The 15357-nt window shown below is 40.7% G+C and overlaps 1 protein-coding gene across 1 annotated transcript in view; it reads left to right on the top strand.

Moving 5' to 3' along the window:
* LOC145400507 (patched-related protein 9-like) overlaps positions 1-15357 on the top strand; it is a 524238-nt gene that overhangs the window by 492396 nt on the left and 16485 nt on the right. Inside the window, exon 17 of the mRNA XM_080273031.1 lies at positions 12515-12690. Coding sequence (XP_080129157.1) covers positions 12515-12690 — 176 coding nt within the window. The remainder of the gene's footprint in view (positions 1-12514; positions 12691-15357) is intronic.

Raw genomic sequence — 15357 nt, 5'->3', positions numbered from 1 at the left:
CCACTTCGAGGTCTTCCTGATCGGGGTTTGACCTTAACGGATCCGGTCTCCATAAACTTCTGGTGGGTGGCGACGATGGTGTTCCTATCCGGTGCATAATGCTGTCTGTAGACTGCCCGGAATCGTCACTGCACTTCAACCACAGATTGAAAAACCTCCTGCCATGCAGCGATTTTACACCTCTGCTCTAGAGTCAGCATGGTAGCGTAAGAAAACGGTGGAAAACTTCAAATGTAGACTCAATAAAGTTCTTAGCTACTGAGTAAGAGTTTCCACAAGATGAACGTCGTTGGTCGATTATCAGCAAAGAAAATTGAAAATTAAATTAGTGAGCGAATTTTGAAACACCCAGTATTGACAGTTTTGGCATATACTGTCAATTATGCATTATACGTAAAACTATTTTAAACATATATAGGCTGTGCGTATGTATCTAGGCCTATCATTACTGAATTTTCCAAAATAACTAATTTTTTTGGTAAATTTCCAGAATTACACCCAACTCACATTGAAGCTTAAAATATTCATTTTTCAGTATTTCCTGCGATTAATATGAATCTTATAATCATTTATGTTGGAAATTACTTTTTTATAGCAAACCAAGCCAACCCAACCAACCTAACCTGACCTAAGCTAGGACCTAACTTGAAGTTTAAGAAGAGAAGGTAATTGCAGTGGGCCAATAGGTCCATGCTAGACTGCTCCCACAGGAGTGTAACTAATCTACTCTGCCTACAGTAGCCCATGCAGGCCCATGCTAGGCAGCTCCCACGAGAGTGTGACTAATATATACTGTTTACAATAGCCCATGCAGGCCCATGCTAGGCAGCTGTCTCAAAAGTGTGACTACAAGAGTAACAAATTTTATATGCAACCTATACCTGTCATATGCTTATCGAGGCTATGCTTGAAACTTTCTAAAGAAGGGGCGGCAACTGCATGACTGAGTAACCAATTCCATTCATCAACTACTCGATTCCCAGTCAGTGTGTGCAATCCCTACCCCCTTGGCCCCAAGTCAATAATTTACTGATTACCAGGACGATTTACATGTACTGTATGTCAGTTCCAGCGAGATATATTACACATATTTACCTTGAGGGATGCCACGGTGAACTTTGACGGGGTGTTCACCAAATAGTGATAGACATCGCCTTATCTGAGATATGGTTTCGGTCCCCAGTACTTGAAACTGGTAAATTTCTCCCTAGATATGGTGTAAGCGTCCAGCCCCAAACACTCTTCATGTATAGATCTTGGTGGCATTGATCCAGATTTCTGCATATATCACTTCAATCTCTGACAGCCATGTCTGGACAGCCATTACTGCAAGGAGTTTGCCGTCCAATATGGAGTCGTAAACGAAACCACGTGATTTCTGTGACGTCACTGGAAAAGGTCTATCCTCATAGAGATCGAGAGCGATGGAATGATAGTTAAATAGAATGATATTTATAGAGATGGATGGATTGGTAAACTAATGGACTGATTACTATGTAGATAGGTGGATGAATGGATGAATTGCCAAGTGGATAAATAGGTGAACAAATCAATAACCATATGAATACTATAGACAGATAGATGGATAGAAAAAGAGATGGTGAGAGAAATTGGAACTTTATAAATAAAAAGTAAATGTATATGATATATATATATATATATATATATATATATATATATATATATATATATATATATATATATATATATATATATGACGACAAAGGACCGTACAAAGGACATTATACGCATGGCGACCTGGAATATAAGGGGTGCAAATGATCAGGTGAAAGAGAGAGAGATTGTCCAGGTGCTTGAGGGTGCGAAAGTGGATGTATGCGGATTAACTGAAACTAAGTGGTGAGGTGAGAGTGTGAGAGAATGTGAGTATGGATGGGATATATGTGCAGGAGTAGGTGAGAATGAGAGGGCAAAAGAAGGAGTTTGAAATGTTGTGAGTAACAGATGGAAGGAGAATATAAGAGAGTATGGATCAGTTAGCTCAAGGATTGTATGGGTAAGACTGAAAGTTGGACTACAATTGTGGGCGATTGTGTGCATGTATGCGCCAACGCAAGATCGTGCAACCAGGGTGAGAGAAGAGTTCTGGACAATTGTGGAAGTGTGCATGGAAAAGTTTGAAAGGAATGAGAGAGTGTTTTTGACTGGTGATATGAATGGTAAAGTAGGGAATGTGAAGGTGGATGAAGTAGTTGGTGAGTGGGATGTGCCTGCTGAGATAGATGAGAATGGCAGTGCTTTAGTGGACATTTGTGCCGGGAGGGGGTTGGTGATAGCCAATACTCTCTTCAGGCACAAAATGATCCACAGGTTTACTTGGCGAGTGATGAGAAGGGTGGATGGTGAACGGAATGAAAGGAACGCAATGATTGATTATGTATGTGTGGATGAAAGGATGCAAAGATGTGTAATGGATGCAAGAGCATATAGAGGTTCGGGGACTGGACTTTCTGATTACCACTTGGTGGTGGTCAGAATGAAGGTCCAAGTAAAATGGAGAAAGAAAAAAAGGGAAGGACGGGAGGAAGGAGTAGGTGTAAGGAGAGTGGAAAGCTTACAAGAGGATGAGAAAAAGGCAGACTATATAAGAGAAGTGGAGGAATGACTGGATAAATATGAATTGGAGCAGATGGGGGACGTGGAAGGTGTGTGCAAGATATTCACAGAGGAAATATGTGCAGCATGTGAGGTGGTGTGTGGGGTGAAGAGAAGACGAAAAGGGGTGCAAGGAACAGCATGGTGGAATGAAGAGGTGAGACAGGCTGTGGCACAAAAGAAGAAAGCATATAATGACTGGATGAGAAATAGGGGCGTGGAAGAAGTTGAGAGACAGAAAAGAGAGGTGAAAAGATTAGTAAGATTGTAAGAAGAGAGTGGATGAGGAATTTGAGTGTCAAGTACAGGGAATGTAAGAAAATGTTCTGGAGAGAGGTGAAGAGAGTAAGACAGGGTGGAAGTGAAGTTAGCAGGGGAGTGAAAGATAAAAATGGTAGATTACTAGTGGAGAAGGGAGAAAATATGATCAGATGGAGAGTACACTTTAAAGAATTGTTGAACATAGAGAATGTAAGTAATGCGAGTATAAGTGGCTGGGGAATGCCTAGGAGAAGGAGGGAGGTGAGAAGACAGGAAGAAATCAGTAGGATGGAAGTTATGGAAGCAATGAAGAAAGTCAAAATGGGGAAAGCCCCAGGAATTGATGGAGTGCGTGGTGAAATGCTGAAGCATGGGAGAGAGATAGTAGTAGAATGGATGTGGAAGATGTGCAGATTGGCCTGGGAGGAAGGTAGAGTCCCGGAGGATTGGAAATCAGGTATAATTGTTCCCTTGTACAAAGGGAAAGGGGAAAAAGAAATGTGTGGTAATCATAGGGGCATTTGTCTTCTTAGTGTAATAGGAAAAGTGTATGGTAGGATACTTATTGACAGAATTAGGGAAATTAGTTGGAGGAGAACAGGGGGCCTTTAGGAAGGGAAGAGGTTGTGTAGATAAGATATTCATTCTTAGATGTTTAGTGGAAAAGTGTCTAGAGAAGGAAAAGTTGTATGCGGCCTTCATGGATTTAGAGAAAGCATATGACAGGTTGGATAGACAAGGATTGTGGAAAGTATTAAGGATATATGGAGTAGATGGGAAGTTGTTGAATGCTGTGAAGAGTATGTATGAGGGTGCTAAGGCAGCAGTGCGTGTGGATAGTGAAATGAGTTAGTTTTTCTATTTGAAGGTTGGGTTGAAACAGGGATGTGTCATGTCTCCATGGTTGTTCAATCTGTATATTGATTGGGTTATAAAAGAGATTCAAGTTAGGGCAGTGGATGTTGGAGTGGCCGTGATGAGAGAGGGCAGTGTTTGGAAACTCCCTGTACTGTTGTTTGCAGATGATACTGTGTTGTTAAGTGAAGACGAAGGGGAGCTGCAAGGTTTGGTAGATGAGTCTGGGAGAGTGTGTACGAAACGGAATTTAAAGGTGAATGTAGGGAGGAGTAAAGTTATGGTCTTCGAGAGAGGTGAAGTCAGTGAATGTACAGTGAGGCTGGATGATGGGGAAATGGAAAATGTGAGTACGTTTAAGTACTTGGGTATTATGATAAGTAAGGATAGAAGTTTGGAGGGTGAAGTGCTTGAAATCGTACACCAAGGAAGAAAGGTTGCTGGTTCCTTGAAAGCAGTGATAAGAAACAGGGAAGTGAGCATGGAAGTGAAAAAGTTATTACATGACAGTATTGTGATACCAACTCTGACGTATGGAAGTGAAGCTTGGACGTTATTGGTGGGACACAAGTCAAAAGTGAGTGAAGTGGAAATGAGTTATTTGAGAGAAACCTGTGGAGTCACATGGAGAGACAGACTGACAAATGAGGAAGTGAAGGATCGTTGTGGTGTGGATGTGGATGTGGACGTGATAGGAAGCAATGGGAGAAACGCACTGAGGTGGTTTGGCCATGTGGAGAGGATGGAGAGTGAATGACTGACGAGGAGAGTGCATGTGAATGAGATGGAGGGGGAGAGAGGGAGGGGAAGGCCTAGGATGAGATGGAGGGTTGGAGAGGGGGATGTGAATTGGGAGCAGGGCAGTGAAATGGCGGGGGACAGGGTGACGTGGAAGCGATTTGTTTGTGGCCACCCCGCATAAGGGATTAAGGCATCTGGCAATATACAGTATATACATAGAGAGAGAGAGAGAGAGAGAGAGAGAGAGAGAGCTAAATTTTATATATATATATATATATATATATATATTGTTACATAGCCTATGATTTCATCATCCTTTGTGTAATTTTAACGCACAGTTGCTGCATGTTTGATCACGAGCGTGTTCTGCCTCAGTCCCCCCCTTCTACCATTATAGTAGAGTAAGTCGTTCTCTCTGTTATACTTTGCGGGATTTTCATCTCTTTGTCCCCGTGGCTTCATTTGCGCGTCCTTCTTACAAGTTGTATCAGGCTCTGCTGGCCCCTATATAATGAGCTCAGTCTCTGCATCATTGCCACTTAGATCTGCTCCTCATTTTGTTCACATCTCTGTCCTCCCCTGTACAGATATTATTATTGTGAGTGCTCAAGAAATCTCCAAACATCTAGCAGCTGTGTGTAATTTGAGTATAAATGTTGTTGCATTTTTTCTTGTATTGTATAGCATAAGTTTAATTTGTAGGCCTAGTGAAGTTTTTGTAATTCGTGTGGGGTTCTTTATGTCAGTCATTTTTGATAATAGTTTGTATCTGTAATTATTTATCTGGCATTCACTGAGTATTATCTGGTATCTCATTTTATCAGGGCTGACTTAGATAAATTTACTCTTGCTAATTTCGTGTTAATAGAGGCTATTGCAGTTAACCATATATTTAACCTGTTTTTGCCATTACATTATCCTTATGAGTCCTGAATGTTTTGTTGTTAATTTAAGCATTAAACTTTAACTTGTAATTTTACCTAACTCTTTTGTTTTGAACCTGGAACTTTACGGGACAGTAGTGACTCTTCGTATTCTCACTTAAAGTGTACATTATCTTTCTCTGTTCCGTAACATAAATTTTGGCGACCTCTCATCAGGATATTCAGGATATTATCATAAGGATATTGTTTGATATTTTGTGACTGTGATATATTCATGATGGCTACTATTTCTACACTTGATGAAGCCAAAGATTTTTTGTCAAATGTGCAAACAGTGTGTGATATAGAAAACAGAACAAAGAATGAACTTAAGCTCGTTGCTCAACAATTGGGAATTGCAGTTCACTCTCATCATTCTAAAGATCAAATTGTTGGCATGATTAATAAAAGCTTGTTTAATGTAACTCCTCCAAATGAGCAAACGCAGATTGAATTAGCTAAGTTACAGCTAGCCCTGCAGGAGGCTAAGGCTAAGGAGGCGGAGTCTCGTGTGAAGGAAGCTGAATTTCAAGCACAGGCTAAGGAGGCTGAGTTTCACGCACAAGTTGAAATTGCTAGGATTCAGGCAGACCATGAGTATCGCATGAAACAAGGTGGAACTGGATCATCTTGCTCTGATGATTTTGATGTGGCTAAAAATGTTAAACTTGTCCCTCCTTTTAATGAATCTGATTTAACAAAGTATTTTCAGTTGTTTGAGAGGGTAGCTACAGGTTTTAATTGGCCTAAGGAGTATTGGCCAGTACTCCTTCAAACTGTTCTCACCGGTAAAGCTCAAGTAACTTATGCATCTTTGCCTCAGGATCAATCTGATAATTATGATGTAGTTAAGAGCTTGATTCTTAAGGCCTCTGAGCTTGTTCCTGAAGCCTATAGAGTAAAATTTAGGACAACTTACAAGCAAGATAAGCAATCCCATGTTGAGTATGCAAAAATCAAAGAAGATCTGTTAGAGCAGTGGTTAAATTCTAAGAATGTGGATTCTGATTTTGGTAAATTTAAGCAGATGATTTTGCTTGAGGATTTCAAAAGGTGTATTAGTAAAGATGTAAGCCTATATCTTGATGAGAGAAGAATAGATAATTTGTCTGATGCTGCAGTTTTAGCTGATGAGTATGTTCTCACTCACAAGAGATATTCTAGAGAAAAAGGAAAAGCTGAGAGTAAGTACGTTGCCTCTACTCAGAGTACAGGTAACAGGAAAGAGAATAAAGATGATGTTTCTCAGGAAGTAAATACCAGCTTCACCTCTAGATTTCAGAAAAGTAAATGTACTTATTGTAGTAAGCTTGGTCATACTACGGAGAGATGTTTCAGGAGACAGCGTGATGTGAACAAAAAGGAGTCTTTAAATATTCAGTCAATTGGTCTAGTGTCCACTCTTGAGAGTTCCCAGAATTCTTTAACTGAGTTAACTGAACCTGCTTTGAGGGGTAACTTAAATTCTCATGATGGAGCTCCTCTTTTGAGCAGTAACGTGGGTGACACTCTCAAGAGTTCATGTGCTAATTTCCTGTCTGATGGTTTTGTCAGTCCTCTGGACAGTAATGACAGGAAATCAGTTAAAATATATCGTGATACAGGTGCTTGCCAATCCCTTATGCTGACCAGTGTTCTAGGCTCTAATGTTAATTCCTCTGATGAAACTGTAATCTTACAAGGTGTAGGGAATAATTACTTCTCTGTTCCTCTGTGCAGAGTGAATTTAGAGTCTGGTTTTGTTAATGGTTCTGTTGTGGTTGGGTTGGTTGAGACACTCCCAATGTCAGGTGTAACTTTCTTACTTGGAAATGATATTGGTGGAAGTCAAGTGTGTCCAGCTCCTCAGTTGTCTAGTGAGCCAGTGGCTGCGTCCCAGGATTGTGATGTCCCTGATGTGTTCCCTGCATGTGCTGTCACTAGGGCTAAGTCTAAAGTTACTGGTGATTTAGAGGATAATGATGATGATGATGTTATCCTAGCTGACACTTTTTGCTAATTTGGACCACTCACCAGATGAGGCAGTACCCCCGTAGTGTTGATAATTTGTCTCGTCAAGAGTTGGTTGAGTTGCAGGTTGCTGACCCTGAGTTGAAAGGTCTAGCTAACTCTGCTTACAGTGAAGAAGAGTCAGCCGGTGCTTCTACTTGTTATTATGTAAAGTCAGGAGTACTTATGAGGAAGTGGAGACCCCCAACAGCATCAGCCGACTGTGAATGGGAGGTTGTACATCAAGTTGTCATCCCTCGTGTTTGTAGGCAGGATATCATTCGAGTGGCTCATGATTCCAGTTTGGCAGGACACCTTGGAGTGAGGAAGACTGTGGCACGCATTTTGAATCACTTCTACTGGCCAGGTATCTTCAGGGATGTTTCCTGGTATTGTAAGTCTTGTCACACCTGTCAAGTTGTGGGGAAGTGTAATCAGACCGAAAAGGTTGCACCTCTAGTTCCCATTCCTCCTTTTGAGGCGCCTTTCACCCGTGTGTTGGTGGATATTGTGGGCCCTCTTCCTAAGACTTCAGGATTTTCTTATGTGTTGACCATGATTGATATGGCTACTCGTTATCCTGAAGCCCTTCCACTTAGAAACATCTCAGCAAAGAACGTGGTTAAGGAAATGCTAGGGTTCTTCACAAAGTTTGGTCTGCCCAAGGAGGTACAATCAGACCGAGGAAGTAATTTCATGTCAAATGTTTTCAAGCAGTCTCTGAAAGAGTTGGGCATCACCCAGATCACGTCTTCAGCTTACCATCCCCAGACCCAAGGAGCGTTGGAGAGATATCATCAAACACTCAAATCGATGCTCAAGAAATACTGTTTGGAACATCAGAAAGACTGGGATAAAGGTCTTCCATTCGTTGTGTTTGCCGCAAGAGAATCTCCAAATGAATCATTGGGCTTCTCACCTTTTGAACTACTGTTTGGCCATGAAGTAAGAGGACCCCTTAAGTTACTCAAGGAATGCTGGCTGTCGGAGGAAGATGACGTCAACCTGCTGGAGTATGTGATGAAGTTCAAAGAACGGCTGTCCACTGCTTTACAGCTGGCGAGAGAGAATTTAGGAGCTGCTCAGGAGAAGATGAAGACTTGGTATGATAAGAAGTCCAGGTTACGCCACTTTCAGCCAGGAGATCAGGTTTTGATTCTGCTACCAGTTCATGGGCAACCTCTTCAAGCCAAGTTTAGTGGCCCTTATTTCGTGGAGAAGAAACTCAGTGATGTTAGCTATGTCATCGCCACACCAGATCGTAGAAAGAGCAAGCAACTATGTCACATCAACATGCTAAAGTTATATCACAGGCGGGACGAAAATAATCCAGTCTGCACTGTAGCTGTTCCACCCGAGTCTGAAAGTGAAGTTCTCCCATGCAGTATGAGCCTGAGTGATAGTTTGGGGAAGAATCCTGATATCATGAATGATCTCCAGACTAAGCTTTCTCATCTACCACCCAAGGAAAGGCAGGAGTTTTCGGCATTACTGCAGGAGTGCCCGCGGGTGTTCCGTGCCGCTCCAGGAAGAACCACTGTGTTGATGCATGATGTCGATGTTGGAGACGCAAAGCCAATTAAATTGCCTCCTTACCGTGTGAACCCAGTGAAAGTTCCTCTCATCCAGAAGGAGCTTGGCTACCTGTTGGACCACAAGATGATTGAGCCCTGTCAGAGCGAGTGGAGTTCTCCTGTCATTCTAGTCCCTAAGCCAGGTGGGTCACAGAGGTTTTGCATCGACTACAGACGTGTTAATCAGATAACCAAAACAGACACTTACCCTCTCCCTCGTGTGGAAGATTGCATAGACAAGATCGGAAAGGCTAGGTACATAAGTAAGTTTGATTTGTTAAAGGGATACTGGCAAGTACCTATGACTGAGCATGCTAGGGAGATCTCATGTTTTGTAGCACTGGGAAGGACATTTGCATGTTCTGTAATGCCATGTACAGATTGTTTTAGAGTAATAAGAAATTTCCTTTGTAAATTTCTTTTTTCTTTGTGGGGAGGTGTTACATAGCCTATGATTTCATCATCCTTTGTGTAATTTTAACGCACAGTTGCTGCATGTTTGATCACGAGCGTGTTCTGCCTCAGTCCCCCCCTTCTACCATTATAGTAGAGTAAGTCGTTCTCTCTGTTATACTTTGCGGGATTTTCATCTCTTTGTCCCCGTGGCTTCATTTGCGCGTCCTTCTTACAAGTTGTATCAGGCTCTGCTGGCCCCTATATAATGAGCTCAGTCTCTGCATCATTGCCACTTAGATCTGCTCCTCATTTTGTTCACATCTCTGTCCTCCCCTGTACAGATATTATTATTGTGAGTGCTCAAGAAATCTCCAAACATCTAGCAGCTGTGTGTAATTTGAGTATAACTGTTGTTGCATTTTTTCTTGTATAGCATAAGTTTAATTTGTAGGCCTAGTGAAGTTTTTGTAATTTGTGTGGGGTTCTTTATGTCAGTCATTTTTGATAATAGTTTGTATCTGTAATTATTTATCTGGCATTCACTGAGTATTATCTGGTATCTCATTTTATCAGGGCTGACTTAGATAAATTTACTCTTGCTAATTTCGTGTTAATAGAGGCTATTGCAGTTAACCATATATTTAACCTGTTTTTGCCATTACATTATCCTTATGAGTCCTGAATGTTTTGTTGTTAATTTAAGCATTAAACTTTAACTTGTAATTTTACCTAACTCTTTTGTTTTGAACCTGGAACTTTACGGGACAGTAGTGACTCTTCGTATTCTCACTTAAAGTGTACATTATCTTTCTCTGTTCCGTAACAATATATAAAGTCCACTGCTGAAGAAAGGCCACGAATTGCTTGACTGAGCCAATCTTTGCCACGTTTTCCCTGCAAATTTCTCTGTATCATCTCTCCACCTCCTGCCTGGTCTTTTTCTGCCACGCTTACAATCTTTTGGAGGCCAGTCAGTCAGCCTCTTGCTACATCGGTTATCCCTTACTCTTGCTACATGGCCTGCCCGCCTCCATTTTTGTTCTTTTATAACTTAAATAGCTTTAACTTTAGTCTGCTCTCTCACGCAATCTTCCTGTCTCTTAAAGATATTCCCAACATTGACCTTTCCATTGCTCTCTGAGAACGGATTAATTTATTTTTCATCGAACTTGTCTGTTTCCAGGTCTCACAGCCATACGTCATAGCTGGAATTATACATTCGTTATATACTTTTCGTTTCATACAAACTGGGAAGCTACTTTTCATAATGTCTCTATGTTTACCGAAAGCTTTCCATCCAATTGTAATGCGTCATTTTATTTCGGTACCATGATCTTTCGTTAATTTGTACTCGTAGAATTTGCCCCAAGTCGACTTCTTTAAGAATTTTTTCGCTATTCTGATGACGCTCTTTGGTGTTTATGGATTAAACATTAGTTTTACTCCGGTTCATCTTTAGCCCTATACTTTGCGACTCTCTATTCAGGTCATTTAACATTTCTTGCAATGTATCTGCTGTTTCTGAGAGTAGGACAATTTCATCTTCAAATCAGATTAGGACAATGTCATCTGCAAATCTAAAATGGTTTAGCTTTTCTCCATGTGTGTTTACTCCTTTGTTTTCCCAGTGTAGGTTTCTGAAAATGCTTTCTAGGCATGCTGTAAATAACTTTGGTGAAATTGTATCTCCCTGACGCACGCCCTTCTCAGTCTTAAGTTCTTCCTAGTCTTTATGTCATTTAACTGTAGCAGTTCCCTCTTTATATCTGTTTTCGAGCAGTTTTACAATATTCTCATTTACTCCTTGTTCTCGCAACGAATTTATAATTGCTATGTGCTTCACTGAGTCAAAAGCCTTTTTGTTATCAACAAAGCCTAATCACTGTAATTTATTATATTCTGTAGTTTTCTGTTAGCTGATCCTTTGTGTGTGTAGATGATCAGTAGCTGAATACTCGCTTCGGAATCTGTCCCGTTCACGAGGTTCGTTATCTTAATAATTTCTTGTTATTCTGTTCGTAAGGACTTAAGTGAAGAGTTTGTAAATGAGTGATAATAAGCTAATTGCTTGATACTTACTAAGATCTTTTGAATTGCCTTTTTTGTAAAATAAAATGACTATTGCATTAAACCATATTTTGAGATTTTTTCTTTTTTTTTTTTCATTTTTACACACTGAGTGAATAAGTGGGAAAGCCTGTTTTGTACTTCTTCTCCTGCCCATTTGCTTATTATAATAAGCTAATGGGTCGATGGTTACTAAGATCTTTTGTCACCTTTTTTGTAAAGTAAAATAGCTATTGGATTACACCATGTTCTGGGAATTTTCTTCTTTTTTATTAACTGAGTAAATAAGTGAGCAAGCCTGTTTTGTACTTCTACTCCTGCATTCAAAAGTAAATCTGCTGCTATTCCATCTTCTCCCGGAGCTTTCCCTCTTTTCATGTTTCTAAGAGAAATATTTACTTCGTCTGGTGTTACCTCAGGTATTTCACTTGTGTCAACTGAAAAATTAGCTATTGGTACTACTGTCTGTGATGCATACAGTTCTTTGTAAAATTCTTCAACTCTCTTCACCATCTTATCTCTGCATTTAATGACTTCACCGTGTTTTTTCTTTCAGTGATGTAATTTGTTGCTTTCCTAGTGCCATTTTACTTCGGACCTGTTTCAGACTTATATATATATATATATATATATATATATATATATATATGTGTGTGTGTGTGGTGCGGTGAGGATCTGTCCGTTCTCCCCATTGAGGCTAAGATGCGAATGAATGTTTGAATGGATGAGTGAATGGGGAGTGTGTCGTCCTGTCTCGGCTACCTCCCTTTCCTTGGGGGAAGCAGCCTAGGTATAGAGAGAGAGAGAGAGAGAGAGAGAGAGAGAGAGAGATATGTGACTGAATTGTTTTGTGCTGCAAGGACGGCCTGGCCATTGCTATCGGTGTTTACCCTGCACCATTTTTTTCTTGCTTCCCACAACATTCCTTTATGCCTTATTATGATTTTTTAAGGTTTATTGATTATATGTTTTAATAATTTCACGATGCCGGGTAAACACAGGTAACGCTGACTGAGCCGTGCTCAGGACACAGCTGAGTGGCACATCTGGGCACAGTACATGAATCACTCTGTATCTGGTAATGTTGGACAGATGTGGCAGCGGCCACGGCGGTGGAGTACAGCAGCTGGGAGACCAACAAGGTGATCTTGGTTGAGCTGACCAGGAATCTGATCCTGGCCATGGTGGCGGTGTTCGTCATGACATTGGTACTCCTTGCAAGCTTTCCTGCCTCCTGCTGCGTCCTGTTCTCAGTAGCCCTCACACTGGTATGTGTGTACAGTATGCATGTAGTCTACAGTCAGCCAAGTGTCTAGTTTTAACGATACTGCCAACTCTCGCCTTGTACGAGGTCTGAACACAGATGTATTGATCCATGTATCGAATGACTCATGATAGAGGTGGAGACGTGCAGGGGCATGACCGGGGATGACGGGTGGTATGGTATAGGGGTTGAGGAGGGTTTGGATGTAGATGGAAGAAGGGTGGAGGAGGGACGCGAATTTTTAAAAGGATATATCACAAAATATGTGATCAAATAATCTAATACTTTGGAATGCATTATCAAACAGTTATGTAGCACTGGAATCCGGTGACGCATGTCAGACATTCTCTGCATATTTAGAGTAATGAACAGAGGAAAAATTTTACCGCAATTTTCACACTGCAATCGCTCTTTCCTCCCTCGCCCACCCAACCAACCATCCATGTCATTCACACAGAAGCACTGGCAATCGTTCTTTTGGCTGTATTCCTCCCGCTTTTCCTTTTCATTAAAATACTGTTTTATTAATAGTTCGGTTAGCATCTCTACACTACTTCCCTTACGGTAGTCATAAACAGTGATGGGCACTTACACAATCATTCCACAAACCGCAAAGTCCGCAATTGCGGCAGTGTAATTTCGTTTGTGGATTTGCCTTTGCAATAAATTCTACGCAAATTCGCGGTTTTTCGCTTGAGGAATCACTTCTGCAAACGCATATCTGCCCGCGAACATCTACGTGGCCTAGCCAGGGGGCGGCGCCTGCCACTCTCGCATTGTTGCCCTAAGTATGATAAATATTGAATATGTACGACAAATTCACCGTCGGCACGATGTACAATAGCATTTTTCATTATTGTACATTTTGTACGATAATTTTACTATTCCTTCAAAAAGAGAGAGAGAGAGAGAGAGAGAGAGAGGGGGGGGGCTGAAGATCAGATTCATCTCTTTTTTTTTTTTTATTCACTGGCTTCATACAAGGCTCTCAAGAAAGGAATGAATATGGGTATAAGCCAAGAGGGGGCAACGTTCTTACTCGTGAATAAATAATAAAGCATAACATCGTCATACCAAATCGTATTCTGCTTTACATTGGAGGGTTCCTCACTACATTATCTTAACGCTATTGTGTATGTGCTTTCTGGGGGCAGGGTAAGAAATAAGAATCTAAGGATATAAGCCAGCAAAGATGTTTCCCTCCCCCCAATCAGTGAAGAAAAATATAAAGCCTAATTCATGATCAGTCTTTTTCCAGATTTTTAGACGTTATAATGTAAGCTACTGATGTAAACTACATCGATACTAGAAGGACTTGTTTAGCATACAAACCAATAACAAGATGAAAAGTGCAAGAATGTCCTACGATGCCTCCCAGTCCTCCTAGAATATGACATTTAGTCTAGATTTCAAATTTGTCAGACTTATAGCATCGCCAATGCCAGTATTTCAGTCTCAGCAAAAATCATAGGTAAATAAATAACAAATTAAACAAGAAACATACGAAATGAAACTAAACACAGTTTTACCATTTTTCTCACCAGATAGCCACCTTTCCCCATTGGGTAGCAATAGAGATAGATAGATAGATGTACTGTATTTTGGAGTTGTCTCAGTTGTTGGAGGAGTCTGACTGTGACTAAGGAGTGAGGACTGAGGAGGTCTGAGCAGAGGAATTGAGGTGGATTGGTGTGTCAACGTGTCAACTGTGAGCTGCGAAGTGTAACTAGGAAATAGACGTCCACACCGATGTGGAACGTTTCCAATGCCAATTTTGACACATACTAGTAATATTTCACACCTGAATGCTGTTAGAGATCGCCCCAGCTGGCGATAGTAGGCCACAGAGATCTCCCCAAGTGGTGAGGGATATTTTTTTACACCCCAACATGTACTACAGTAGCATATAGAGATCTCCCCAAATGGTGAGCGAAACTTCAACACCCTTCAGCCTTGTACTACAGTAGCATACAGAGATCTCCCCGAATGGTGAGGGATACTTTTTTACAACCCAAGCTGAACATTTCTTAACACTCCTACGTGAGCTTCGGCTTAAGCAAGATCCTCGCTCTCGCTCGGATAATAATTTGATTCATTTATAAACAAGAGTGAAGAATTTACCCTTCTGTTGTAGTGAAAACAGTCTAATATACTAATAATAATAACTCAAATGTATATTTTTTAGTTTTACCATAACTATAGTTTTAAATATCACATTTATTACTTTAGACAATTTCCACACTTCATAAAGTCACCCACTGTTAGTCAGAATAGAGTAAATAATGATATGATTGTAGTGCACGTGCGACTAGAGATGATTTTTAATCCCATGATTATGAAAAATATCATAAACTTAATACAATCCTCTAATGGTATCCGGAATAAAATGAAGCTGATGCCGTGGTACTGAAAGGGATAAAAATGGTTTGCGTTTGCGTTTTTGAATTTGCGGACCTGCAAATTTCAAGAAACTTGTGGATTTGCGGATGCGGAAGACAATTTTTTTAGTTTGCGGATTCGCATTGCAGGTCTGAGTTTTCGTTTGTGGTGCCCAGTTCTGGTTATAAGAGGATGTCATGACGTATATGAATATGGTTTCCGTTAATGAGAAAGCAACTTATGACTTATGGAAAAGTTCTTGAGTAACAATGTAAATAATCTTTGCAAAAAC

Source organism: Coenobita brevimanus, chromosome 52 (assembly GCF_032717465.1).
Source record: "Coenobita brevimanus isolate Jiangsu-jjx chromosome 52, ASM3271746v2, whole genome shotgun sequence".
Classification (NCBI taxonomy): Eukaryota; Metazoa; Arthropoda; class Malacostraca; order Decapoda; family Coenobitidae; genus Coenobita; species Coenobita brevimanus.
The sequence above is the reverse complement of the archived record's forward strand: the minus strand, read 5'-3'. Positions and strand labels throughout refer to the sequence as shown.